The 27043-nt window shown below is 42.2% G+C and overlaps 1 protein-coding gene across 1 annotated transcript in view; it reads right to left on the bottom strand.

The window, feature by feature from the left end:
- Positions 1 to 9047: 9047 nt before the first annotated feature.
- The window catches only part of PRKN (parkin RBR E3 ubiquitin protein ligase), a 1279940-nt gene continuing 1261944 nt past the window's right edge, over positions 9048 to 27043 (bottom strand). Inside the window, exons 11-12 of the mRNA XM_026015949.2 lie at positions 16723 to 16840; positions 9048 to 11240 (exon numbers count right to left, since the gene is read on the bottom strand). Of these exons, the coding sequence (XP_025871734.2) occupies positions 11128 to 11240; positions 16723 to 16840 (231 nt within the window). The 3' untranslated portion in view covers positions 9048 to 11127. The remainder of the gene's footprint in view (positions 11241 to 16722; positions 16841 to 27043) is intronic.

Here is a 27043-nt window from a genome sequence, read left to right as displayed (position 1 = left end):
GAATAGTAAATGAGTGTTAATGCAGAGATGTAGTAAAACAGCTGAGAAAAATATTCAGCAGTTGAAGGAGATTTTGTGGCCTGAAAGTCCACAGAGAAAACTGATTGAAGAGGGCTCCCCAGAAAGCCCCCAGGTATCTAGTCTGCATGGCGCCATCCCACCTGCATCTGGGACAGAGGGCCTGGCATAGTTAAATCACTGCTCAGACTGATTTGGACACTTTCAGGCCAACAGCAGGACTTTCAACTTTAGTAGTACACCTTGAATATCCTGGAGCACTGTCAACCTCTCTACTTTAAGTCTCCTCCCATGTGGGGCACCATAGCCTGGCCATGTTCTCTTCACGAACCCCACAAAGAACCCCCAGCACACATTCATAAATAAGGCTGGTCTATACATTTCTGGTGGCCTTCTCTCTTTTAAGTAATGAATTGTATTTTCTCTGATAATGATGTCTTTTTGTCATTAAAAATTCAAGTACTACAGAAAAACATAAAGAAGAAGGAAAAATCACCCCCAATCTCACCACCCCAAAAAACCAGCACTACTTTTGGTAAGCTTCATTCCAACCATTAAATTCTGTCAAGTGTATATATGGGAGAGTCAACGGACAGTGGATACAGGCACAAGTCAGTGTGATTTCATTTAAACAAGGGAATCATATTAGACATGAGTTCCGTCTTGTGAAACACTGATTTTCAGAAATGACTAGAAAGAAAAAATATGAAATGAAACAGAAAGGACAGATAAACTTATACAAATATTTCTTTAGACACTATATTAGTTCCCAAAGTTGCCTCTAATGTTAAGAAATTGCGGGACACCTGGGAAGCTCAGTGGTTGAGCATCTGCCTTCGGCTCAGGTTGTGATCCTGGGGTCCTGGGATCGAGTCCCACATCGGGTTCCCTGCAAGGAGCCTGCTTCTCCCTCTTTCTATGTCTCTACCTCTCTCTCTGTGATTCTCATGAGGAAATAAATAAATAAATAAATAAATAAATAAATAAATAGAAAGAAGAAAGAAAGAAAGAAAGAAAGAAAGAAAGAAAGAAAGAAAGCAAGAAAGAAATAGAAAGAACCACGAGAGGGGTCAAGGTTGTATTCTTTTTGCCACATTTTCCCAGTGTCGGATAATCTGGATTATCCAGGTGAGAAGCACTCATCCATCTTTTGACCTCCCTTCTTCAATCTCCCAATTTTTTTTTCCTTATGTGCTGCAAACATAATTCCCCTGGGAAGTTGCTTGTTTGCTTTTTTTCGTAATTCTGCCTTTGAATTGGCCCCATGGGAATCGACACTCACTGCTTAGCCTTGAGCTATGATTCTCCCTGATTACCTACATGACGCATTCGCTTCTGATCAAATTACTGATTTGGCAGGAGAAAGTTCAGTCTAAAATATTGTATCACAAACAGCCAGAGATGCGCCTCTAACCTTGGACACGTAGGTTATCATAGCTTAGATGACCTTTGCTCATTTCTTTACCAATTTAGGGTATCATGTAGAATTTTTATTTTGAAGAGACTATGTGTTTCAAATGACTTATTTGCAACACAAAGGAACAATAAAACATATTTCTAGGACATCTCTTCTGAGGTTTAACTGGATGACCCACAGCAGGTTAGATTCAACCAGGAGTGTGAGGAGCCACTTCTCTTCTGCTACCCTGAGTCCCTCATGCAGACGTGGCCTCACCCAGCAGCCCCACAGACACCTGAGAAAAGCCCAGCTTCACCCTAGGGTTTTTCTCTGTCTCACTCATTTGTCGCATCCAACTGATGACCAAACTCTATACTTTTAAAAACATTTTAGTCTTTCTATTTTGGATTAATTTTAGATTTACAGAAAAGTTGTGAGGATGTGGATAGCATTCTCCTTTATTTATGCAACTTCTCCTAATTTTAGCATCTTACATAACCACAGCACGATTTATTCAAGCTAAGAAATTGACGTTGGTACAGTGTTATTAACTGAACTTCAGACTTTATTGGATTTCTTCAGTTTTCCGTTCACATCCTATTTCTGCTCCTGGATCCAATAGGCATTGATTTGGAGGCGTAAATACATATTGAATGCTTCCTCTTTGTGGCTCTGCCCTGCTTCGGTTCTGGACCCAAGTTCCCCTCAACCCACTGTGGCGAAAGCCTTCAAGTGGTCTCTTTTCTCCAGTCCCAAGGCCCAATGGAATGATCTTTCTGAAACACTGACTGGATAAAGTCCCTTCCCTTCTTATCTCTCCATGGTGTCCCATCATCCTTTTCCTCACCAAATGTTGATCTGGTACAACATCTGTTAGAACATCAATCAAACTGCCTTGTAGTTATGTATTTGCCTCCTCTGCTAGTTTGTTAGAATTTTGAGCACAGCCATCTCTTTTTTTTTTTTTCTTAAGATTTTATTTATTTATTTGAGAGAGAGAGAGCATGAGAGAGCACAAGTAGGGGGAAGGGCAGAGGGCAAGGAGACTCTCTGCTGAGCAGGGAGCTCAATGTGGGGCTTGATCCAGGACTCTGAGATCATGACCTGAGTGAAGACAGACACTTAACCCACTGAGCCACCCAGGCACCCCAGTGGCAATGATTCTAAATAACAGTTTGTGCAATGCCACTTGGTGTTTCTGGCACCACTCCTCAAGGGGTTGTTTTAGTCAGTTGGCTGATGATTGTTGATGGCTATTTGTTAGTCACACATTTACAAGCCAAGTTGCATCAATGAGCCGCTCTCATGGGACTAACATTTTAATAGGGGACAGGTGGAGACCTGATAAACACGTAAAATGTGTGCTATGTTCAGGTACAGGTGAGCAATGTGAAGAAAAACAAGCCAGAGTAGAGAACAGAGAGTGTGGAGGAAGGACTAGCAGGGAAGAAGGAGGGAGGGAGCAGGCCATGTGGGGAAGGAGGGAGCCCAGAATCAGATACCAGCTGGAGGTCAGTGCAGGGAGATGGGCTGCAGAGAGTGGGGACTCCACTGGGATAATGCACAGAATGTGTGTGAAATCATGAAATCTGAATGTCTCTGTAACCAATGGCCTGAAAATAAAGCCAGCTGCTGGTACAAAAAGATAGTTCAGAGTTTCGGGATTCTCGAATACCACGCCCTGGTCCCTCGTGAGTATCAAGGGCTTGCTGTGGTGTCAGTAGACACTATTTTTAGAGGGATAAGCTCCTCTGGGAGGTATCAGTATCCAAGATGTTGGCCTCTTGATTGGTTTGGCTCATGCATGGATCAGGGGACCCTTTGCAGATGCAGGCTACACAGGGGGAGTGGCAGCTGTGGGGGGTCACGGCCGGGGGGGGGGGGGGTGGGGGGTGGCGTGGGGGTGGGGGACTGTTAGCGCCTGCCCTTGGCCTGTGGCCTGCCCAACACTGTCTCAGTCTTCAAACTTTTAAAAAATAAATTAAAATGATTTCATTCAATTTATTCAGTTTCCTTCACAAAAGAGAAATAGGTTTATATCTCCCATCCCTATGAACCCAACAAGGTCTTCACCCCTTGCGTGATGTTGTGTAATGTTGATTTCATCATTGCTCACCTCTCTCACACACTCTGTTAGCTGCCGCTGCATCAGTCTAGCTTCCTAAAATTGATCGAGTTTGCATTGGGAAAGATGCCTTTTGAGGGAGAAATCTGAAACATAAAACCATTTTTCTTTTATATTAATGAGACACGGACACCTGGGTGGCTCAGCAGTTGAGAGTCTGCCTTTGGCTCAGGGCATGATCCCGGGGTCCTGGGATTGAGTCTCACATTGGGCTCCCCACAGGGAGCCTGCTTCTCCCTCTGCCTATGTCTTTGCCCCTCTTTCTGTGTCTCTCATGAATAAATAGATAAAATCTTTAAAAAAATCTTTGTTATTAAAAAATATTAATGAGACAGAAGTGGCCACTTAAATTGGTACATTAACCCTCTATTTTCTTGCCTTCTTAGGAAACAAGAGTTTTTCTGGGAGCTAGGAGCCCTCTCAGTGCTGGGCAAGGCAGGGGCAGAGTGAAGAAGGTGGGCATATCCACTCCCCACCCCACCACCCACAGGTGCTTGAGAAACTCAGACATGCCGCATTCATGCTGGGCTGCAAGCAGGTTTGTGCCTTCCCCTTCTCAGAGTCACCCCTCTCCCAGCCCACCTCTCCCAAATTAGTGTCTCTACTATTTTGTTATTTTAAGAAAAGTTGTAATTCAAGAACAAAATTATTTGTTAAAAATTTTTAAAAAGATTTTATTTATTTGAGAGAGAGAGAGAGAGAGAGAGATCGTGTACACGAGCAGGGAGGAGAGCAGAGGGAGAAACAGACTCCCTACTGAGCAGGGAGCCCTGATGAGGGGGCTCTATCTCAGGCCCCCCGGATCATGACCTGAGCTGAAGACAGATGATTAATCCACTGAGCCACCCAGGCGCCCCAAGAGCAGAATTATTGATGGGAAAAATCTTCACTCCTTGGCTGCATGTGATATGGCTGCTCTCACTGTCATATTAAAACTATTATTAAAAAATATTATTTTAAAAAACTGAAACTATTAGTCAAAAAACTATTAAAAATCTATTATTTTTATTTAAAGAGATATTTTCACACGGCAGAAAACCACGGAGAGTAGAGACAAGTAAAAAAAAATCACGTATAATTACCATGGCAAACTGTATTTTATTTTCTTTTATTTTTAAAAGATTTTATGGGATCCCTGGGTGGCGCAGCGGTTTGGCGCCTGCCTTTGGCCCAGGGCGCGATCCTGGAGACTCGGGATGGAATCCCACGTCAGGCTCCCGGTGCATGGAGCCTGCTTCTCCCTCTGCCTGTGTCTCTGCCTCTCTCTCTCTCTCTCTGTGACTATCATAAATAAATAAAAATAAAAATAAATAAAAAAAATAATACTTAAAAAAAAAGATTTTATTTATTTATTTGAGAGAAAGAGAGAGAGAGAATGAGAGAGCATGAGCAGGGGTAGGGGCAGAGAGAGAAGCAGACTCCTCTCTGAGTGAGGAGTCTGATGTGGGGTTAGAACCTGGAACTCTGGGATCATGACCAGAGCTGAAGGCAGCACTTCACTGACAGCTGCTCAGGTGCCCTGCAGACTACATTTTAATGTATGTTCTTCAATCAATTTTTTCCAGTTTTTTTTTTTTAAGATTTTGTTTATTTACTCATGAGAGACACACACACAGAGAGAGAGAGAGAGAGAGAGAGAGAGGCAGAGACACAGGCAGAGGGAGAAGCAGTCTCCCTGCAGGGAGCCTGATGTGGGACTCCATCCCGGGTCTCCAGGATCATGCTCTGGGCTGAAGGCAGCGCTAAACTGCTGAGCCACTCGGGCTGCCCTTTTTCCAGGTTTTTAAAAATAGTTTGAGTTATAGTACATACACAATTTTGGTAAATTCCTTTACACTTAACATTATACAGCAAACATTTTTTCAGGCTGCATAACACTTTTCATATCCAGACTGTTTAATGACTGCATAAAAAAAAAAAAAAAAAACACTTTTGAATTAGATCTGAAAGCATAAAAGATACTCTGATTAACTTAATTAGCATACAGGAGACCACGATGAGGTCCTACAAAATTGTCAATGTAGAAATCTGTTGACATAAGAAGATGCTCATCATATATTTTAAATGGAAATATGTAAGATGCAAAATAATTATTTCTACATGGTGATTTTTCTTTCTTTTCTCCTTTGTTTTCTGTAACAAGCATGTAATAATGCAATTACTATATTACAATAAAAATAAAAACACAAGGAAAACTCTACAGGGAAAGCATACTGAGTGGAGATTTGATGCTAAAGTTCCTCTGAGTTGAAATTAAAAATCACAGAATCACGGACTAAACAAACCATCTATAGAAAGGAAAACAGTGCCGTGAGCCTTTGCTTGTACAGCTGGAGAGTCTTCAAGAACATCCAATGGACAGGTGAGCTCACCTGGGGCAGTGAGAAGGAGGAGGGCAATACAGTCATAATAGGGGCTTTAAAAGTAGAATACTTCCACCATATAGCTCAGAAGCTCTTTGAGGTAAAGTTACCTGATCTGAGACGAGGGGTTCCTGGCCTGTGTCAGATGTACATTTGTGATGGAAAATGACATACCTGTCCAGGGGTTCCTTGTTCACACATTGAGCAGCTAGGTCACTGAGCATTGAGTCTAGGCTCAGCAAGGAAGCTTTTTTTTTTTTAAGATTTTATTTATTTATTCATGAGACACAGAGAGAGGCAGAGACATAGGCAGAGGAGAAGCAGGCTCCCTGAAGGGAGCCCGATGTGGGACTTGATCCTGGGACCCTGGGATCACACCCTGAGCCAAAGGCAAACGTTCAACCACTGAGCCCCCCGCCCTGGGCGTCCGAGCAAGGAAGCTTTTCATTGTTTCATTTGCCATGTAGATTTGCTCAGAATTCAAAACTGCAGTTCTTAAGCCATGGAGCCTGGTCTGTGGCAAGCCGAGGGCTAGGTGTTATAGACGCAAAGATGAATACCATAGTTATGCTCTTATCTGCTCCTAGGGGGATAAATGAATAAAGTCTTACACAATAAATGCTATATATGGGGCACCTGGATGGCTTATTTGTGAAGTGTCAGACTCTTGATTTTGGATCAGATCATGATCTCAGGGTTGTGAGATCAAGCCCTGAGAAAGGCTCTGTGGTGGGTGTGGAGTCTGCTTGACATTCTCTTTCTCCCTCTGCCTCTCCCCCTCTCCTGGCTCCTGGACTTTCCTTCTCAAAAAAAAAAAAAAAAAAAAAAGAAGCCATATATATATGTTATAAAAATAATAAATATAAATAAACATACGATATATATATTTGGTTCTTGGCACATGGCTCCCTAAAACCTTGGAATCTCTGGAGTGATGAGAATCATTTGTATGCTAATGAAGTGTCTGTGGTTGGGGGGCCTCAGGTAGCTTCAGGATGTTGGCTGCTTGCCAGAAAAACCAAGACTTGACTAGAGGCCTGGAACTTTCAGCCCCAATCCCCAACCATCCCTGGAAGGCTGAGATGGAGTTAATTACTCACAGCCAAAGATATTATCAATCATGCCTACTTAATGAAACCTCTGTAGAAACCCCTAAACAAGGGGGTTTCAGAGAGCTTCCCAGTTGGTGCAGGGAAGGTGGTGCCCCTGTAGGGGGCAGGCACAGAAGCTCTGTGCATGCATCCCCTCCCTTCCCATTCCTGTCCTATGCAATTCTCCATTTAGCCATCCCAGAGTTTGGATTCTTTTATGACAAGCCGCTAATAGTAAAGCACTTTCCTGAGTTTTGTGAGTCATTCTAGTGAGGTATTGAGCCCAAGGAGGGGTTGATGGGGGCCCCAGACTCACAGCCAGCCAATGAGAAGTACAGCTGGCAACCTGGGACTTGTGTCATGTCTGACGTGGGGGTGGTGTCACAGAACTGAGCTCTTACCTGCGGGGTCTGACACTTCCTCTGGGTCGTTCATGTCTGAATCAAACTGACTTGAAGGACACTCAGTTGCTGTGTGGAGAGCTGGAAAATTTGCTGATAAAGGGAAAAACACCACACAGCTATGGCGTGGGAAGTCGTATACCACACCATACAGGAACATTCAGGAAGGACCCTCGGTGAAGGTCAAGATGAGGAGCAAAGTGTTTCTGGAGGAGCTGGTTAGATGAAGATCTGAGGCTGGCCAGCCAGAGCAGGAAGGGTGTGAAGAAAGAGGTTGTAAAGATTCTAGGCAGATGGAAAATCATGTGTGAAGATCAGGACACGAACTTCTCATTGTAAATATACATTTAAATTGATGTTCTAGGTTTTATACTTTGTTCTCTTATGAATTGGATTAGTGTGAATCCATCTTCTGGGGTCCCGGTACCTCTTGATGCTGACAAAGTTGATTCTCTGGGTCTACACATCAGATGATGAGATTGGGGAACACAGTGGGCCTATCAAGGCAGCACCAACCATCTTTGTGCCAAACGTCGTCTCGACAATATTTTTCACCTTTTTTCTTTTTTGGATGATTATCTAAACTGCAGAGAAAATTTTTACATATTTGTGGGCCGACAGTTTATTCATAGTGGGTAACTGGGAGATGAGTTCAATGTTGTATTGAAGTAGGGTTTTCTTTTAAAAACTGACATCGAGGGGTGCCTGGGTGGCTCAGTCTGTTAAGAGTCCGACTCTTGGTTTCAGTTCAGGTCATGATCTCAGGATCGTGGGATCAAGCCCCACATCAGGCTCAATGCTCAGCACAGAGTCTGCTTGAGATTCTTTCTCTCCCTCTCTCTTTGCTCCTCCCCCTACTAGTGCTCGCTTTCCTTCTCTCTCTCAAATAAATAAAATCTTAAAAACACACATGCATAAAAAATAAAAATAATAAAATAAAAACTGGCATCAATACTCTCCATGGTACCAGAAATGGCCCAGCAAGGATGGTGGTGAGGCACATGCTCCACAAGGCCAATGATGTTGGCTTTTCCCCACATCTGCTGTTTTGTTTCAAATAAGCATTCCACATCTGTGTTTATTCATTTCCATTCACAATCTCAACTCTCTAATTTACACCCTGGAGATGAGTGTCAATACCAGGGCCATCATTCCTAGAAACTTTGTGTTTCTTTAGAGTATTTCCTGTGGTGTTTGGCACCAATGGGCCCTCATGGTGTGTGGCTTCCCTAATCTATGGATAGGAGCTCTCCAAGAATGTTCCATTCCAGATTGCTCAAACACAGGCTCATTGTCACTCATTTCAGCCACTGAAACAGTTCTAAAGAAATGCAGTGTCAACACACCCACGTTGAGAGCAATGCAAAGTCACTGAGCTTTTCTGAAATGACATTACAGAGAAAATCCTTGTAGTTTTTCCTGACTCAAACTTCTGTTTTAAACATTTACTAGAAAAGTTTGCTGATAAAGCAGGAAAGTAACAGTTAGACTTTTTTAATTGAATGGTTTGCTTTTTAGATAAAAATGCCTGTTGCCTCACCAGGCAATCCCTTCAGGCAAGAGGGAGGCTCCTGGAGCGAGGTGTCCTGGGCTTCCCTCCCACACTTTGAGCATTTACTGAAAATCTACCCTTAGAGATGGACTCAAAAGCTCTTTTGATGCTTTTATTGATAATTTGAGTACAGCCTTAGACATAGTTGTCAAATATTCCTTTACACATTTCAGAGAAAAATAAAGATTTTTCTGCAAAGATTTTATTTCTATTCTTTTGATATATTCACATTTGGTTACACATTTCATGTTCAAACGTGTTCATTTATAGTGGTTTGTGATTCCCATTCATTTACAGAGGCTGTTTTTTTCTTTAACTTGTTTCAGTGTTCTATTCTGGAAAAAGAAAAGAAAAAAAGAAAAGAAAAGAAAAAAAGAAAAGAAAAGAAAAGAAAAGAAAAGAAAAGAAAAAAGACCACCACCAGGAAAGGAGCAGAAAGCCCCAGAAGCTTCTATCATGCCTGAACCCATGAGAGCAAACCTTGTTTGGGTTTCACGCACCCAACACAACATGCCGGTTTGGAGGGAAGCAATCACGACAGCATCACTAAACCCAAAAGTTATAGTGAATATAAAATAGTGGGTGTTCCACATGGCAGGGAGCCATCTGATTTATCCTGTCAGGTCAGTGTCAGAAGCTATTTGCTGGGATTGTCAGTAATGCTCACAGATATTGGCTCTCCGTTCCCTTGCTATGATCTTTAAGGCTTCCTGACATGACTCTGGAAGCTTTGGGGTAGGCTGGATTTTCTAAACAGAGCCTAGAAGAATGGTTAGGGATAGAGGGACAGACATTCTCGAGCAATATTCTAAGGTCCTTACCTCTCCTTCCCCAGCAAGGATTTCTGGTGCTATGTCTACAAAGAGAAGCCCCGAGAAGACAGACAATGAGAACAGAAGATGGTGGTTATAGGTTTTCATCTGTACACTGTGCTATAAGAAGATGAGGTTTGCTGCATAGTGTAAACACATCTCTTTTTGATGTGTTGTGAATGTCTCAAAAAAAAAAAAAAGATGAAAACACTCCATTTGAATCCATGTCAACGTGAGGAAATATTCTAGTGTGACTCCACTGTTCTAGAGAAGAGCTCCTCTTGGAGGAACCCATTCAGGGAGCAGAGCCCCTGGGGCATGCAGATGGGGGACAGAGCAGGTACAGAAAGAGCACTGACCCCCCTGGGATAGAATCGGTCTTGGTTTCATTTTGCCAGCCCTCGCCATGCTCCTGCTTTAAAGACCTCTGCTTTAACACCCTGCACTTTTGTTAACATTGGGAATCATTATAAAGCCATTTCCAAAAACGTCTCCTCTATAGGCACCTTACCCATTAAATGTACAGTGAAGCCAGATATACTAGCTTGTTCTTCCAAGCTGCAAAATGAAGGTTTAAAATCAAATTATAGACTTTGTAATACTTTCAGAAAAACAATTTCTTTCTGAGGTCTCAAATAATTAAATGGAATGAAAGCACACGAAGTTTTGATTTCTATAATTTCAACATTCAAATTAACTTTCCTAATTTCTCACTAGTTGACAAGCTGATTTATGCATAGTTGATATTACACCGATGCAATATATAAAGGTAGAATCCTTAGGGATAAACACAGAGTTTGACTATTGCCTGGGGTTCTTTGGGAACAGATACTCTCTGAAAATTTAAATAAGAGCATTGCTCCTAAAGTCAGGAATAGGGTTGTCGAACCCATTGCCCTCGGTTTTACAGAGAACCCCCGACACTGGTCTCTCCAGTCTATTTCCTCACTGATGGCCTCTTCCCAATCTTCGCTGAAGGTCAAATGCAGGAAATGAAACCTGAGAAATCTTTCTGTCCTTAAATCCAGCCTGACTGGAATTCACAGGAGAATGGCAATCCATACAAAAGGTGGAATGCACTTTCCATCTGCGCTCTGGGGTCTGTGTATTGAGGGCTGACGCCTGAGAATACTTCGTGCTGCTTTTCATGAGCACCAAGGAAGGGATCCAGGAGCTTCTCCTGTAACTTTGTTTTTGTGGATTGGGAAGGGATTTGAGGGGTGCGTGCGTGTCTGTGTGTGTGTGTGTGTGTGTGTGTGCCTGGGGGGGTGGGGAGAGAAAGAGAGAGAGTTTGGAGAAAGAGCAGCAAATTGTGGGACTCTGTACATTTCCAAGTTGGCTGGCGGTGGGGCGCCCGCTCGCAGGGCTACACGTCGAACCAGTGGTCCCCCATGCAGGTCCGGTTCCACTCACAGCTGCAGGTCCAGCACCACTCCAGCTGGCACTGGGGCTGTGGGCACTTCATGTGCATGCATCCTCCTGCAGGCAGACAAAGGACACGGGCAAACATCTGGAGAACATCCTTCCCGCCCCAACACACTGGTCTAAGAAAGGACTTTCCAAGGGAACGTCACCCACAATCCCAGGGCATTCTGAAGTTAGGGCATCCACTAAGAAGGAGTGAGGGTAGAGCTCGCCACTCCCATCTAGGACAAGTTCTATATAAATAAATAAGTAAAATATTTTACATACAAATATATAAAAATATAAAAATATATAAATAAAATTATATATTTATATATTTTATATTTTATAATATTTATATATTATATATAATGTATATCTTATATATATAAATATATATTATTTATTCATGAGAGACAGAGAGAGAGAGAGAGAGAGAGAGAGAGGCAGAGACACAGGCAGAGGGAGAAGCAGGCTCCATGCAGGGAGCGCCATGTGGGACTTGATCCTGGGACTCCAGGATCACACCCTGGGCTGAAGGCAGCGCTAAACTGCTGAGCCACCTGGGCTGCCCCAAATTTTATTTATAAATCTGAGTCTATTTACTTCTCCTGAAATGGGATTTAGAGACAAATGTGTTGTTTTCACAAGCAGGGGTCAATTCCTCATTGAAATGTGTACTGTTTCATGTTTTAAAGAGATGTTAATACACTTAATAATTTAACACAGTATATATACTGTTACTTGCCTTGGCAAAATTCATGAAATGGGAGTTGGGAAAGCAGTACTGAAAGTATTTAGGGAACAATACATTCCTTAATGCTGTTTGAAATGGTATTTAAGATGAGCAGATGGGGGAAACTAGGCACGCTGGGTGGATTACCTAATTTACTCCTCAAAAGCACCTAGTAAGTGGGAGTGTTACTCCGCTGTAGAATTTTCTCAAGGTCAAGTACTTCTAAGTGGTAAAGCCTGAGATTTAACCAGGATCTGTTCTTTCCTAGAATGGGGCTTTTGCAGCATGAAATGAAGGGTCCCTTATTCCAGGATTTATTGTGGGATACCTCCTCTTCCCGCATTTGTTAAATTCATTTCTTTTTCTTTTTTTTTTATGATAGTCACAGAACGAGAGAGAGAGAGAGAGAGAGAGAGAGAGAGAAAGAGAGAGAGAGAGAGAGGCAGAGACACAGGCAGAGGGAGAAGCAGGCTCTATGCACCAGGAGCCCGATGTGGGATTCAATTCTGGGTCTCCAGGATTGCGCCCTGGGCCAAAGGCAGGCGCTAAACCACTGCGCCACCCAGGGATCCCTGTTAAATTCATTTCTTATTTGCTTCTGGGGCTCAGACATCACGGCTGCAGTGGAGTGCAGAAATTCAGTCAGTTTCTAGATAATTCAGGCAAAAGCAGTTCTTTGCTTGAATTCAACACAACATCAGATGTGCTCTATTATTCAATTTTACCAATTATCTTGTTAAGTCATTTTTTTCTTGCCAAATTTTCCAGGTAATTGCTTCCGTACTGTCTCATTTTTATCATTAGAAACATGGCATGAGAACTTCCACTGATTTAAAATATTTATGAATATGTAACTAAAGGAATTTGTTTTAGGATAATTTAGGGGCATTTTTAAAAAAGATTTTATTTATTTATTCATGAGAGACACAGAGAGAGAGGCAGAGACATAGGCTGAGGGAGAAGCAGGCTCCATGCCGGGAGCCTGACATGGGACTCCATCCAAGATCCTGGGGTTAACGCCCTGAGCCAAAGGCAGATCTCAACCGCTGAGCCACCCAGGCGTCCCAATTTAAGGTCATTTAAAATCCCATACTTTTCTACTTCTTTTTGGTTGGTTTTCAAGATTGTTTAGAAATTATAAATATGCATAAAATAAAGGGGAAAACTCAGCTATGATATTTTCATCTTGCTAGATCTCATTTAGGATTACACAATTGCACGACTGTACAATTTTCAACACATATTAAATGATTACATGCTTATGATGTAAATAATACAATGTTTTCCTTCTATGCCAAAATCTTCATAGATATGGAATACTAACATTACAAATAAGATCTTATTATAGAAACTAGAGCCATGATGGCTCTTTAGAATAAGAAGAAAGGAAATAGGGAGAGAGAATATTCATGTTATTAACTTTCTTTCCCTCCCCTGTTGCTTGATATATATATGCAAGGCAGTATGCTAGCTCCTGTGATACGGAGAAGCACCAGGGATTCTAATTTGAAAAGCTTTGCTAATGTAAAAGTAAATGCGAGCAAGAAGCTGCTGACAGCTTCACCAGACTTTGTGGGCCTTTAAAGAAATAAATTATGACTATGACTTTTCTCCTATGAGAGGAAAGTCCCCTGGCTGATGCCTAAAACCTTACGAAAAGTCCAGCCTCTGCCCATCAGCACCGAGTCTTTCATTAGGTTTAATGAGAACAGAAGTTCTTGAACGACCCAAAGGGAGACTCAACAGGCAACAGGCACTTGTTGATCAGAGAATGGAAGCAGAGTCTCATCTGTTTGAGGTGCAAGTGAGGGAAGACACTTTCCTGGACTGAAGATTACAGAAGGAGGCTTAGCCTGTCTTTAAAATGGAAATGAGCCTCATTTTCATTGAGGCTTTGCTGCAGGAAGAAGGACTTTCTGGGATTCAGAGGACTGTGACCTAGGCCACGAGTGTCCTTTGAGAACGAAATGATGAACCCAGCTTTTCTTGCCTGCAGAGCTCACGTTTGTCTGTCATATGGTCTAAAACAGTTTAGATTAATAATAGCTTATTATTAATAAGCTTAAGGCTTCAGCTTTTCTGCTCATAGGTTAAAAATCTCTAGGTGAATAGTCAGGGCTTTCCATGTATAGTAAATCATGGTATTTCAGAGAAATAGCAGATCAGGAAGCCATTCTAGAGCATGTAGCACGTGACTCGGTCAGGGCCACCTACCTGCCAGGGCTGTGGGGGCAAGGGGTGGGGAGTCGAGGGGTCTGATCAAAGGCAGGTCTGACCCGATCACTTCCCGGTGTCGCACCTGCAATGGCTCCCCGTCTTACAGAATCAGGTCCTGGCCCTTCATGTCCCCTCCATCCTGTGCACCACTTTTGCACCTGCTCCTGCCCTGCCTCACCTGGAACTCCCAACCGCTGGGCTTCCTGCACACCCAGCATCTCCAATCTCCACTCCCTGCTCTTGCAGGGCTGCCGTCCTCCAAGGCTTCCCTCTGGCTCCCTTGACAGGCTCATCTCTACTGACCCCTCGGTTCTCTACTCAGGTATCACCTCTTTCAGGAAGGCAACTCTTAGCCCTCCGGCTTTTGTGCTCTATTAGTTTGCTTTCTCTATTATATTTTAATACAAATATCTGCTTATGCGTGATCCCTTTTACTAGCTACTTTTTGACTCAATGGGTATTTGTCAGTGCTTTTCTGGGGCGGGGGGTGTTCAGGGGATAAACAAGCAAGGCTCATGACCTTTGGTAATAGCGGAATGGTCTCCTACTATTTGGTTTACATTCTTGAAATCCGTGTGCAATGAATGGAACACTGGCCCATGTTTATCAGCACTGCACATCCTCCCTCGTGAAGAGTCTCTGCATCTTTTCTGACTTCCCGTTGCCCACAGGGCACTGCTCAAGCAGCGAGGACTGGAAGAGTTCTTGCCCTGGTTCCACTGATGTCCTCTCTTCATACCTCGTGTGCCAGCCCACCTTCCAGGCACATTCCAGCACGCAGAGGAATGCACTGACTCACTGCACCCATTTATTTATTTATTTCTAGGAGACTGTTGTTTCAGAGCCAGGGACTTGGCCTGAGCTGAGACCGTTCCTGCTGCACAGGGATGTGTCAGCACTCTCTTGTTTGCATTAACGAAGACCTTCTAAAGGACACATGTGACGAAAGAGAGGCTCACAGGCCCATCCTGAGATTGCCGGGTGAGCCAGCTGTTCGCAGCCTCCCACCCAGGTGCAGTTCATGCTCAGTGAGGGGAATGTGGGGAAAGGTGTCCCCGGTGCTGCGTCATTTCTCATCTCATCTCATCTCATCTCATTCTTTTATTTCTCAGTGCTGTGGCCTCTACCTCACATTCGGAATGGGCTCTGGGCACTGGGCTGGGATGGCTTCATGCTGGTTGGCACGCCTAGGATGGATGGCAATAGGCACGCCGCTGGCTGGTGCGAGGTATCAGAGTGGCCCAAAGCAGAACCCTGAATGTGGGCTAGTGCTGCAGGGCAGAGAGAGAGAGGCTATGACCACCCATAGGCAACATGACACCAGTGCCACGGAAGCTCAAGGCGGGAGGAAGAGCTGTAGCCACAAGCCTGGGCGCACCATCATGGAGCTGAGTGGGCCTCCCTCTGTGTTCCTCAGTGAGGACAGGGCTCTTTGTCCATTAGGACAGGAGTGGGGAGGACAGGCTCTCCCATTCCCCACAGCTATTTATAAGGAGGTATCACTGTGGCTGCGTGTGTCAGGGAGGGAGACCAGGCCTTGGAGTGCCAGTAGGGAGTGTCATTAGGGAGAGAACTGTTCAGAGTATGGATCCCATGTTTCTAAGCCCATTAACCCACACCACGTAGGGCCTCTACATGGGCTCCTAAAAGGCATCTCAACCCCAGCTTCCAGAGGCATCTCCAAATGATCACTTCACATTCTTAAAATTCAGAGAGTAGTTGGTAAAGGGCAGAAGGAATAGCTTTATTGAGAAACATACTCATGTAAAGGATATTTTAATGAAGCAGGCAAGTGTCACGATAACATGAGGCTCTAAATCTCCCACAGAAGGATGGAGAAACCAAAGCCCAAAGAGCATGCTGGTGTTCAAAGGTATACAAATTGGTGTGAAGGGGGAAAAAAAAAGGAATTTCATGGCCAAAAAATTGGGGAACCAGGTAATTAAACAAAATCACACGGATTTCTTTACGAAAGGAATCCTGAATTGCTAATGTATATTGTGAATGGGAATATATTGTGATTTCTGTGAGTGGTAAAGGATCTGATATTTGTAGGGAACTTAGGACAAGCATCCAGTAAATGCTCAATAAAAGTTAATTGTGTTGTTATTATCCAAGAGGGACATCGAATAGGAATGACCTTATAATCCTTTCCCTACCAATAACTCTAGATGTCAGAATACCATGGAGGATACTCTGAGAAATATTGGGCAAATATATATATTTGACTATGCTGGTGGACAACTTACCTGATAAAAAGTGTCTAATATTAATAATTAATAATAATAAGGGCAATTGGTGTTTATTGATTGTCTAAGCCAGGCACTTGGCTGCGTATCTGCCATGTGTGATATCTCATGATTCTACTATTGTGGGGCAGCTGCTGTTTTCATCTCTGTTTGACAGAAGAGAATCTCGGGCTTAAGCAGTTAAGAAACTTGACCTGGGAGAGTGAGATTTGCATTATGTCCAATGGCTCCAACCTCTCTGAGTGCTGAGCTACTCAGTTACACATCCTCCAAGAGTTCTTGTTTGTTATAACCACACGGCTCACGCTTTCCAAGAACTCTCCAAATCCTCACTTTTTCCATACCCCAGACTCACCATTTTTTTCAACGGGCACATGGCAACGGGGACAGGGCTTGGTGGTTTTCTTGATTGTCTCTTTGGAGGCCTCTTCCCACCGAGCTTGCTCTGCTGCCTTCTCATCAACTTTGTAGGCCTGCAGAATAAAGATGGAAAGAGTTGAAACTCAGATCTTTGTGTTGGGGTTGAAGTGTAGATTCCTTGAGACACTGGTCCAGGAAATTCTTAAAGATGGAAGTGCCTTCAGGCAAGAAACTCAAACATAAACTCACTTGACAAGTGGTGGGCAAGGCCTGACATGCACGGAACATAGTTTTCTTGGCATGTGGCCTTTGCTTATAAGCTGAGAAAACATGTCTTGATTTTATAGCATGAGATCCTTTCTTTGGTTGTTTGAATAACTTTAATAAAAAACATCTATCAGGTGTTAAACATGCAGGCAAGTTGATAAATGCTCTACAGACACCTCTTTGTCCGATGGTTTGTCAGGCAAGTGTACTAGTTTTTCTTTTACATCAATGATTAGATGAGTTAAAAAGTTGCCCAAAGCTGGAAAGGGGGATGTTTTGATATCCTTCTATGTCTTGTTACCTTTCATTCTCACACCTGGAGAATGGGGAGCTCCAAATGTTGTTACAGAAGAGATAGGAGCCAGAAGAAGGAAATGAAGTTGACATGACATAGAAGGCAGAGGGAGTTGGGCAGAGCCGGGGGTGAAGACTGTGGGCTCAGGGCACAGGTGCCTGGGCTCCAATCCCAGCTCCATCAGGTGGGACCCTGTCAGACACTCCCTCACCTGAAAATTCTCATCTCTTAAATGGAAATAAACAATGCCTAGTGCATTGGGGGGTATTAAGGATTGATGGAATTTCTTTAAAGGCTTGGAACTAGCATCTGGCACGTGTATAATATGAATACCTCAGGCAAGCTCTCAGAAATGTTTGCTAATATTATTATTGTTACGGGACTGACTTATTCCTGACTCTCTGCACAAAGAGGAGGAGGGGTTTCATGCAACCACACAGATTCTCATCCTGTTCCTGTCTAATCACTCAGACACTGCTGTCTCTTCTGCTTACTTCAGGACTGAATTACATGTGCAGAAAAAGGATTGGTACATTTTTGGATTCAGTACAAAAGACTTGTGGTCTAGGTCTATATTTACAAAGATTTCAACATGTTAATCCAAACAGAATCCCTCCATTTTTGCCTCTATTGTATTCAAAAATTTTTTTCTTCTATGCCTTAAAATTAACATGAGCAAGCAAGTCACTTTATTTACTTATAACTATTTAAAAATATTTCCAGAGCAATTTTTAAGTTAAGAAACTACTAAAACTAACTTCAAATATAAATTAGTGAAGAAATCAAATATCATTAAATGCTCTAATACTCTGATAATACTCTAATAATAATAATGATAAAACTTTACAAATTTATAATGTTTTACACTTGACTTTTGTTATTTCAGTTGCTCCTCCCAATAACCTAGAGAAAACAGCAGGGTTTCTAATAGATACCAAACTTATTTTGCAGATGAAGCCTCTGAGTAATTACTAAAGGTCAAGTGCCAGGTTCAGGATGCTTAAATCATATATGGCAGCATCAATGCTCATCAAATGTAAGAATCTGGAAAGCCTGGGGGTGCTTGGGTGGCTTAGTTGGTTAAGCATCTGCCTTAAGCAATGGTCATGATCCCATTGCCCAGGATCGAGGCCTGCATTGGGCTCCCTTCTCAGCAGAGTCTGCTTCTTTATCTGCACCCTGACCCCCAGTTGTGTGTGCACATATTCACTCAAATAAATAAATAAAATATTAAATTTTTTTTGGAAAACCTGAAGGATGGAAACCCAAACCAGAGATGCTCACACACAGATAACATTACGCTTTGAGAATCAAACTCTGTCAAGCACCATCATGCTTAGCAGGTTTTCTAGGTGGTGAGAGTGATACAGCCTCAGTTAGTATTGCATCCTCTGATCACCCTGGTGCAGTGAGGTACCTAGAGAAGATGCAGAATCTAGTGAGTAGAATCCTTCACCCCACATATGAATCCAACTTTTAGCATTTCACTGTCAGATTCTAAATACTTAAAAAATGTTAATTTTTTTCAGTCTTAGTAGAGACACCAAAAGCAAAGGCAACAAGAGCAAAAATAAACAAGTGGGACTCCATCAAGTTAAAAAGTTTCTGCATAGCAAAGGAAACCACCAGCAAAATGAAAACGCAACTTGCTGAATGGGAGAAGATATCTGCAAATCTTATACCTGATAAGAGGTCAATATCCAAAATATATATAGAGCTCAGATAAGTCAATAACAATAAAACCAAGCAATCTGATTTAAAAAATGGGAAGAGGATCTGAGTAGACATTTTTCCAAAGAAATTTATACAAATGGCCTACAGGGACATAAAAAGGTGCTCTACATCACTCATCACCAGGGAAATGCAAATCAAAGCCACGATGAGATGTCCCCTTATGCCTGTTAGAATGGATATTACAAAAAGACGGGAGAGAACAAGTGTTGGCAGATGTGGAGCAAAGAGAGCTCCTGTGCACTGTTGGTGGGAATGTAAATTGGTGCAGCCATTATGGAAAACAGTATCCTGCCATTTGTGACAACATGCATGCCCCCAGAGGGCATTATGCCAAGTGAAGTAAGTCAGAGAGAAAGACAAATACTATATGATCTCACTTATATGTAGAATCTAAACCAGAACTCACAGATACAGAGAACAGATTGATGGTGGCCAGAGGTGGGATTTGGGAATGAAAGTAGTTAACAACACCGGATTATATATTTGAAAGTTGCAAAGAAAGTAGATCTTAAAAGGTCTTATGAGATGAAAAAATCTTGTATCTCTGTATGGTGATGGGTGTTAACTACATCAGTGGTAATCATTATACATATGTATATATATCGAATCATTATGTTGTACACCTAAAACTAATATAATGTTACATATCAATTATATCTCAAAAAAGAACAATGTATCATGAGGCAAATAACTTTAATTTTTAAAAATTTTAATTCTAGTGTAGTTAACATACAGAATTGTGTTAATTTTAGGTGTATAATGTAGTGATTCAACACTTCAATACATCACCTGGTGCTCATCAGGACATAAGTAACTGTGCTTATACCTCATTTGCAGCATTCAGTGGTTTTTATTGTAATTAGTGTTTCTATTTCTGTTATTTCCAATAGAAAGTGAATTTGCCCAGAGCCAAGATCACGTTTGTGTCCTCCTCACATCTCTATTGTCTGGCATAGTGCCTGGTACCTAGGAGGCACTCAATAGGCACTCAGTAAATATTAGTTCAGTGAATGAAGAAATGACATAATCCACAAAGATGCTAACATGATAATCATTTGGGAATAAAGCCCCCAAAACCAGGTGGGGCACATGGGGTGCATCCTAATGGTGATCCTTGCAGTGAAGCAAATCTCTTTGCATTAGAGAAATCCCATTCACAAAGGAAACTTCCTTTATAACTCAGAGGGTGTCATCTGATTTGTTAATACTTCGTTAGGATATAACAGAGTAAGTTTAATGGCTAAGAACAACTACAGGTATTGAGAACTTCCTTTGGATCTGGGACAATTTACAGGCCACTCGTGGCTGAGAGTACAGTGTGATAAAGCCGTGGTTAATGAGATCGGTTGCAAGATTTAGTGAGTAGGTTTGGATCTTAAGTACACATCTTCCAATCAGCTCAGATTAATAGGGGGGCCTAATACTCAGTGATACACAGCAAATACATCCCCCAGCCATATGTTCCAAGATTTTCTTTTTAAGGTCCAGGAGCTTGTAACTCTAAAGCAATGCTTTAAAATTATTTACTGCAGTGTCTGGATGAGAGAAATAGGTAATGTTACTTACTAAAAACTTATTTCAAAATGCTGCTTTTCAGCAGTATGGCACACTGTCCACTAAGTGCAATTTCTCCCTGGCCTATACATCTAAAGATGTTGGATGAAATATGGAAGGGAAATCGCTGCTTAATGCATGGCTGATCTGATAGAAACATAAAGGAAATCCTTGGTGGCTGGAACAAGAAAGAGAAGATCCTTCTGGTTAAGGGAGGGAGGAATCTGGGGTTTGTGATGGGGCTGTTTTCCTGGTCTCAGGCAGCCCAGAGTCTGGGTCTTTACAGGCCCTGAGAGTATAGATGGAGAAAACTTGGGCCACAGCAGGGTGGAAAGCGAAATTAAATTTTCCAATTACACAGGGACAACCTAGACTCCCAAGGGATGACATCTTCACCTGATGGATTAGGGGGAAAAATCTTTCCAGAAGAGAGAATTGATAAATAATTAATAAGGCTGTGTGCTGCCTTCAGCCTTTTGGTGAGGCAGGTTGGAGAGACAAAGTCTCCCTGAAAATTCCTAATCACTAAGCCTCATACACAAGATTTTTAAAGGAATTCATATTACTGATTAGCTAAGTAAATAACCTGAGCCAAGAAGTTAATTTGAAATACTCTGGATACTCTGGTAGCATACCCAGGAACCTGGCTGGAGCAAAACTATTTTCCATAAAGCAATGCACTTCAAAAAACCAAACTTCCAAAAAAATCACCCAAATAAAGTTCCAAAGAGCCCAAGACCACAATAAAAAAAGTTATCTAGTGCAGGAAAAAATGAATTATCATGAGTGAAAGTGGCAGAAATACAAAACTGAAGAAGCTAACCAGCAAAGGCTGTAGATATTGGAGTGATCAGATACAGAGTACAAAAAATATGTGTTTGATATGCTCAAAGGAATAAAAGCACGAGAAGTTTGGTGAAGACATAAGAGACTATTACAACTAACCAGGAAGCTTTGAAAAAAAAACATATTTCTTTGTTGTATTTTTTCTGAACACAAAGAAACCAATGATTAGAAATTGGAAACCCAGTTGATGAATTACATAGCAAATGAAATACAAATGAGAGGAGAATTTGTGAACTGGAAGATGAAGCTGGAGAAATTACATAGACTGCAGATCAGAGAGCAAATGGTCAAAAAATATGAAAAAGAGAGTAGGAGTTAGTGGGGACAGAGCGAGAGGGTACAACACTTCTCTAGAGTCCTGGACAAAGATAACAGAGAACAGGCAGGAGAAACGGTATTGAAGACAGAGAGGCAAGGGAAATAGATTAACTACAAAGAAAATACAATTATTCTGATGGCAGGTTTCTCAACCCATGGATGCTAGCAGACAGTATGATATCCACAGAGTACTGAAAGAGTACCAGTCTACTTAGAATTATATACAAGCAAGATTAATTTTCAAAATGGCTCCCTTCCTCAATAATAGCAGTCAGTGGTGGCCTCCTTCTCCTGCTTGAATCTCTCCTGCCTCTTCTTCTACCCCACCTCTCTGATTTCATCTGGGAAAGGTTCCCTTCTTTTAGGAGCTCATGCAATTAGATTGGACCCTGTTGGATCATCTAGGAGTCACCTTTCTTTTTTTAAGATTTTATTTATTTATTCATGAGAGACACACAGAGAGAGGCAGAGACACAGGCAGAGGGAGAAGCAGGCTCCCTGCGGGGAGGCTAATGTGGGACTCCATCCCAGGACCCTGGGATCATGCCCTGAGCTGAAGGCAGATGCTCAACCACTGAGCCACCCAGGTGTCCCTAGGAATCACATTTTTCTTTTTCTTTCTTTCTTTCTTTCTTTCTTTCTTTCTTTCTTTCTTTCTTTCTTTCTTTCTTTCTTTCTTTCTTTCCTTTCTTCTTTCTTTCTTTCTTTCTTTCTTTCTTTCTTTCTTTCTTTCTTTCTTTCTTTTTAAAGATTTTACTTATTTATTCATAAGAGACACACAGAGAGAGGAGAAACACAGGCAGAGGGAGAAGCAGGCTCCATGCAGGGAGCCCAATGTGGGACTTGATTCTGGGTCTCCGGGACCATTCCCTGAGCTAAAGGCAGACACCCAACCCCTGAGCCACCCAGGTGTCCCAGGAATCACCTTTTAATCACATTTGCAAAGTCCCTTCTGCCAGGTAAGGTACCATATTCCCAGGGGCCAGGGAGTAGGGTGTGAACATCTATTTATCAAGGGCCATTACTATATACCTGCCCCTGGTCTAGAGTGGTGTTCTTAACTTTTCTTTTTTTGTGCCCTGGTTCCTTTGGGCAGTCCTTGGACTTATCAGTGTTTTAAACTGCAAAATATAAAATTTGAAGACTGCAAACTATCACGAAATACGGTTATTAAATGATACTTTTTTAAACAAAGTACTGTATGCGTTTTATTGTTGCTAACAAATGAGTTAGCAGGATCTAGTGGTTGATGTAAAATTACCATTAGCATAAGTAATGAGCATAACTGATATTTTAGGATATCTGTAACAACTATAACTTGATATGAAAACATAAATAACTTCTATTGGATTGAGCCACAGGTAGTGCTAAAATTATTGTAGTTTGTGGTCGCTGTTCATAATGGAAGGAACTGTTGAATTTTAGTAAGGAGTTAATGAAAACACAATGAAATTTTCCCCATCCAGGTTTATGGACCCCTGAATTCTCTTGCATCATGCATTAAGAATTCCAGTTCCAGGAGATAGGTGGTTACAAGAATGTCTATAGCATTCTGGCTATAACAGCAAGAAAATATAAACAACCAATGTGCCCATCTACAATTCACTGGAAATACAAATTGTGGCATATTTATAACCATGAAACACTGCACATCTTTGAAAATGAACGGGCTCAGGAATACACATCAACACACTGGATGTCAAAAAACATAATGTTGAAGGAATATAAAACAAGTTGCAAAAACTACATGATTTCTTTCATATAAAGTTGAAACACAAATTTGTGATAAGATAGTATTTGTGCTTTTAAAAACACTCAACTAGATAGTAAGAAAACATACACACATGTTAAAAATCTAAAGACACACAGACGGTGATTCACAGGGGCGTCTGGGTGGCTCAGTCGGTTGAGGGTCTGCCTTTGGCTCAGCTCATGATCTTGGGGTCCTGGGATGGAGGCCCATGTTCGGCTCCACGCTCAGCGGGAAGTCTGCTTCTCCCTCTGCCCCTCCCCCTGCTTGTGCTCTCTGCCTCTTTTTCTCAAACTAAAAAAGAAAAATAAAGTCTTAAAAAAAAAAAGGTGATTCAGATACAAGGTGAGGCAGGGGTCTCCTTGGGCATGAGGGAGGTGGGCTGGTGACAAGCTCACAGCCAGATGTCAGAGATTTGTTTGAAGTTTTGCTTCTTATGGTGGGTGGGATGCATGTGTGTTCACTTTATTTCTTGAAAATTATTATTCCTTAAATTGCATGTGCTTTTTTTTGTTTGTTGTTTTTTTATTTTTATTTTTATTTTTATTTTTTTTATTTTTTATTTTATTTTTTTGCATGTGCTTGATATATTGCTTTATATTATGTATGTACATATATAATGTGTTTAATGTTCATACTAAAGCCCAAATATTATTTTAAATATGCATGTGGAAATTACAGTAAAGTTTCTAATTTTCTCATTTTTGCTACTATTACATGATTGCAATCACTGTTTAAAGGTATATTTCAAAAAAACCTCATTTTAAAATGTACATATTCATTAAGAAAATTTTGAGAGATGAAGAAAAGGATTAAAGAATGATAGAAATCATTTGCCATCCCTCACCAGATATAATCACTATGTTTTTATGTATATATTTTCAGTCTTTTAAAAATTCTACATCTATGATACATATTATTTTTTGTAACCCATTTTTTTTTTCCTTTAAAATACATCATGAACCTTTCCCCATATCATTTGTAGATGTTTGGGTATGTGTATAGAATTTTAGTTTTTATTGTTTTACAGGGTTGGAATGCATCCAATTTCCTCAGTCACTAAATGTGGGTGGTTCCTTATTAGTCTAAATAGCCTTGAGATATATTCTTATAGAGGAGTCTGTATTTCTTATGAAGATTACTCAGCAGAATTCTCCTGGGTGGAAGTTTCTGCCTCTGTACATGTGCATATGTAAAGGTTTGACATGTTGCCAAAATCAAAGCACTTTGAAGGGGCGCCTGGGTGGCTCAGTCCTTTAGGTGTCTGCCTTCTGCTCAGGTCATGGTCTCAAGGTCGTGGGATCGAGCCCCACCTCAGGCTCCCTGATTAGTTGGAAGTCTTCTCCCTCTCCCTCTGCCTGCCCTCCTCCTGCCACCCCTCACTCACGCACTCTCTCTCAAATAAACACAATCCTTCAAATCAAAAAACCATTTTCAGCTGGGGGAATAAAACATTTATTTTGACAAAGGATTTTATGCTCTGCCCAAGAAAAAGATCCAGAGATTAACTTCAAGAAGCCTCAGAGACTATCAATAGCACATTACTGAAGGGTAATTAAGAACCAGAAAATTGGATTTATATTGATATGCTTGATCTTTCAGCAAAGAAGCATAAAAATCATGCCATGCTAAGAGAGATGATATCCTCTCAAAATACCAGTTTTCTCTGTCTTCTTTTCTGATCCCCAGAGCACGCAGAACGAGAAGGGGCTGAGTGTGACTTGAAGCCCACCAGGTATGCATGAGGATTGCTCCCAATCGGCTGTGTACCGGCACCCCCAGCCCAAGGTCCCTTCTGATAGGGTACCGCAGACTGCACACCTGGGAGGAGTAACAAAATACTCCTTGTGTAACCATTTGCACACTAGAGCGAGCGGAGATGGATCTGCCAGGCTGCTGGTGGTATCATCTCAGCGGAGTGGGAGGTAGGTGAGGAGGTTTGATTCATAAGAGAGGGGAAGGGAACAAGCTAGAGCAGCAATTTCTGGTTTCACCTTCAAGGTTTTTCTTTGTCAGCATTTCCTTTACAGACTCTGGGTTTTGAAGAATTTTGTGTATGGGGGAAAGCACACCTCTTCTTGATTTTAAATGCATGTACAGTTTCTATAGCATTGCAAATACTGAAGCTTCTATCACTCATTCTAGGGGCCAGTCAGGGTCTGGAGCCTGATGTTGGCACCTCTTGGGCTAAGAATGGACTATACTGCAAAGGGATGGGGGGCTTTCCCACGATGCTGAGGGGGAAAAGAGCCCTGGGCAGGCCAGCAGGCAGGATGAGGTCCTGAGAGGGGTGGCGGGAGTGGGCACAGAGGACAAACTTCTTGTATTGCTAGGGGGACCACAGGTCCCGGTCAGCCTTGTATATCAGACATTGTTTTATTCTGATGCTTTGACATGTGGGGTCACATTGACAGCAGAGGGACTGGCCCTCCCAGGGAGCGGTAGGTCCCAGAGACAGTAAACCACTCCATCATGCCCTTCCCATGAAAACCAACCAATCCAGAGCCCACACTCCCAGCTACCTCCTCTAATGGGCTCTTGCACTCCTGGCCCCCATTCTCCTGTGCTAATCATACCTGGGCCAGGTACCCGACAACTAGGGACACCTCCTGAACCCCACAGCCCCCTGAAATCATTCAAACCAGCCGATCCAAAGCCAGTTTCCCCTGCCTCACCCATTCCTTCCCAAGGAAACCACAGGAGAGGCTCTTGTCTGTGTTTTTCCTGCTCCCTCTGCCTCCTGACCAGCCCCGGTGCTTTCCTGAGGGACCCTGCAGGGCATCACTGGCCCCTCCTCTGGGGATCTGTGAGGAACACACTACCTTTTCCATGGCAGTCCTTTCCTAATGTGCCGGGCTTTGGACACCCCAGTAATAAAACCTATCTTTTAGAACATCTAGGATAAAACTGATACATATCTACTGTCCTAGCAAAATTATTAAAGTACCCTTCTGTCTCAGAAGCATCCTGGCTTGGATGATAGGTCACTGGGTGTTGTGCTCATTAATAATCCAATCTAGAGCTTCCTCTGTATCTCCTGATACACAGCGAGTGCTCAGTAAAGGCTCATTGGAGGGCTGACAGTGGCTCCCCTCACTGGAGGCTCACCACACATTTTCTGGTGGCTGTAACTCCCTACTTCCTATCCACTCTGGTTATTGGGGAACAAGCCCTGCCATATTTTATGTGGAAGCCAAGAACAAGATAGACAAAATGGTCCGGCCAAGGAGCAGGGCTAAGAGAATCTGAGAAAAGAGAGCCTTGGCTTCCTAGGGACCTAGTTCTAGGCTTTGTCTGTGAGGGGTGCATCCGTGACACCAATCAGCTCAGGAAGATGGCTAGGTTTTCATCATGTTTTATAAATTTAGGGGATGGTAGAGTAGATTTCTCAATTAATAGGGGCTAGTGATCAAGCCAACCACGTAACAAACACACACACAATTTTGTTACAAACACTGGATACCGAGTCCGATCAACAAGAAGGGAGTTTAACAAACTGATAAAATGTCAAGTTACAGCTTTAGTGCCTCATGATTCAATACATCACGGCTG

The sequence above is a fragment of the Vulpes vulpes genome, chromosome 1 (genome assembly GCF_048418805.1).
Source record: "Vulpes vulpes isolate BD-2025 chromosome 1, VulVul3, whole genome shotgun sequence".
NCBI lineage: Eukaryota > Metazoa > Chordata > Mammalia > Carnivora > Canidae > Vulpes > Vulpes vulpes.
Note: the sequence above shows the minus strand (reverse complement) of the source record. Positions and strands in the feature narration are given on the sequence as shown.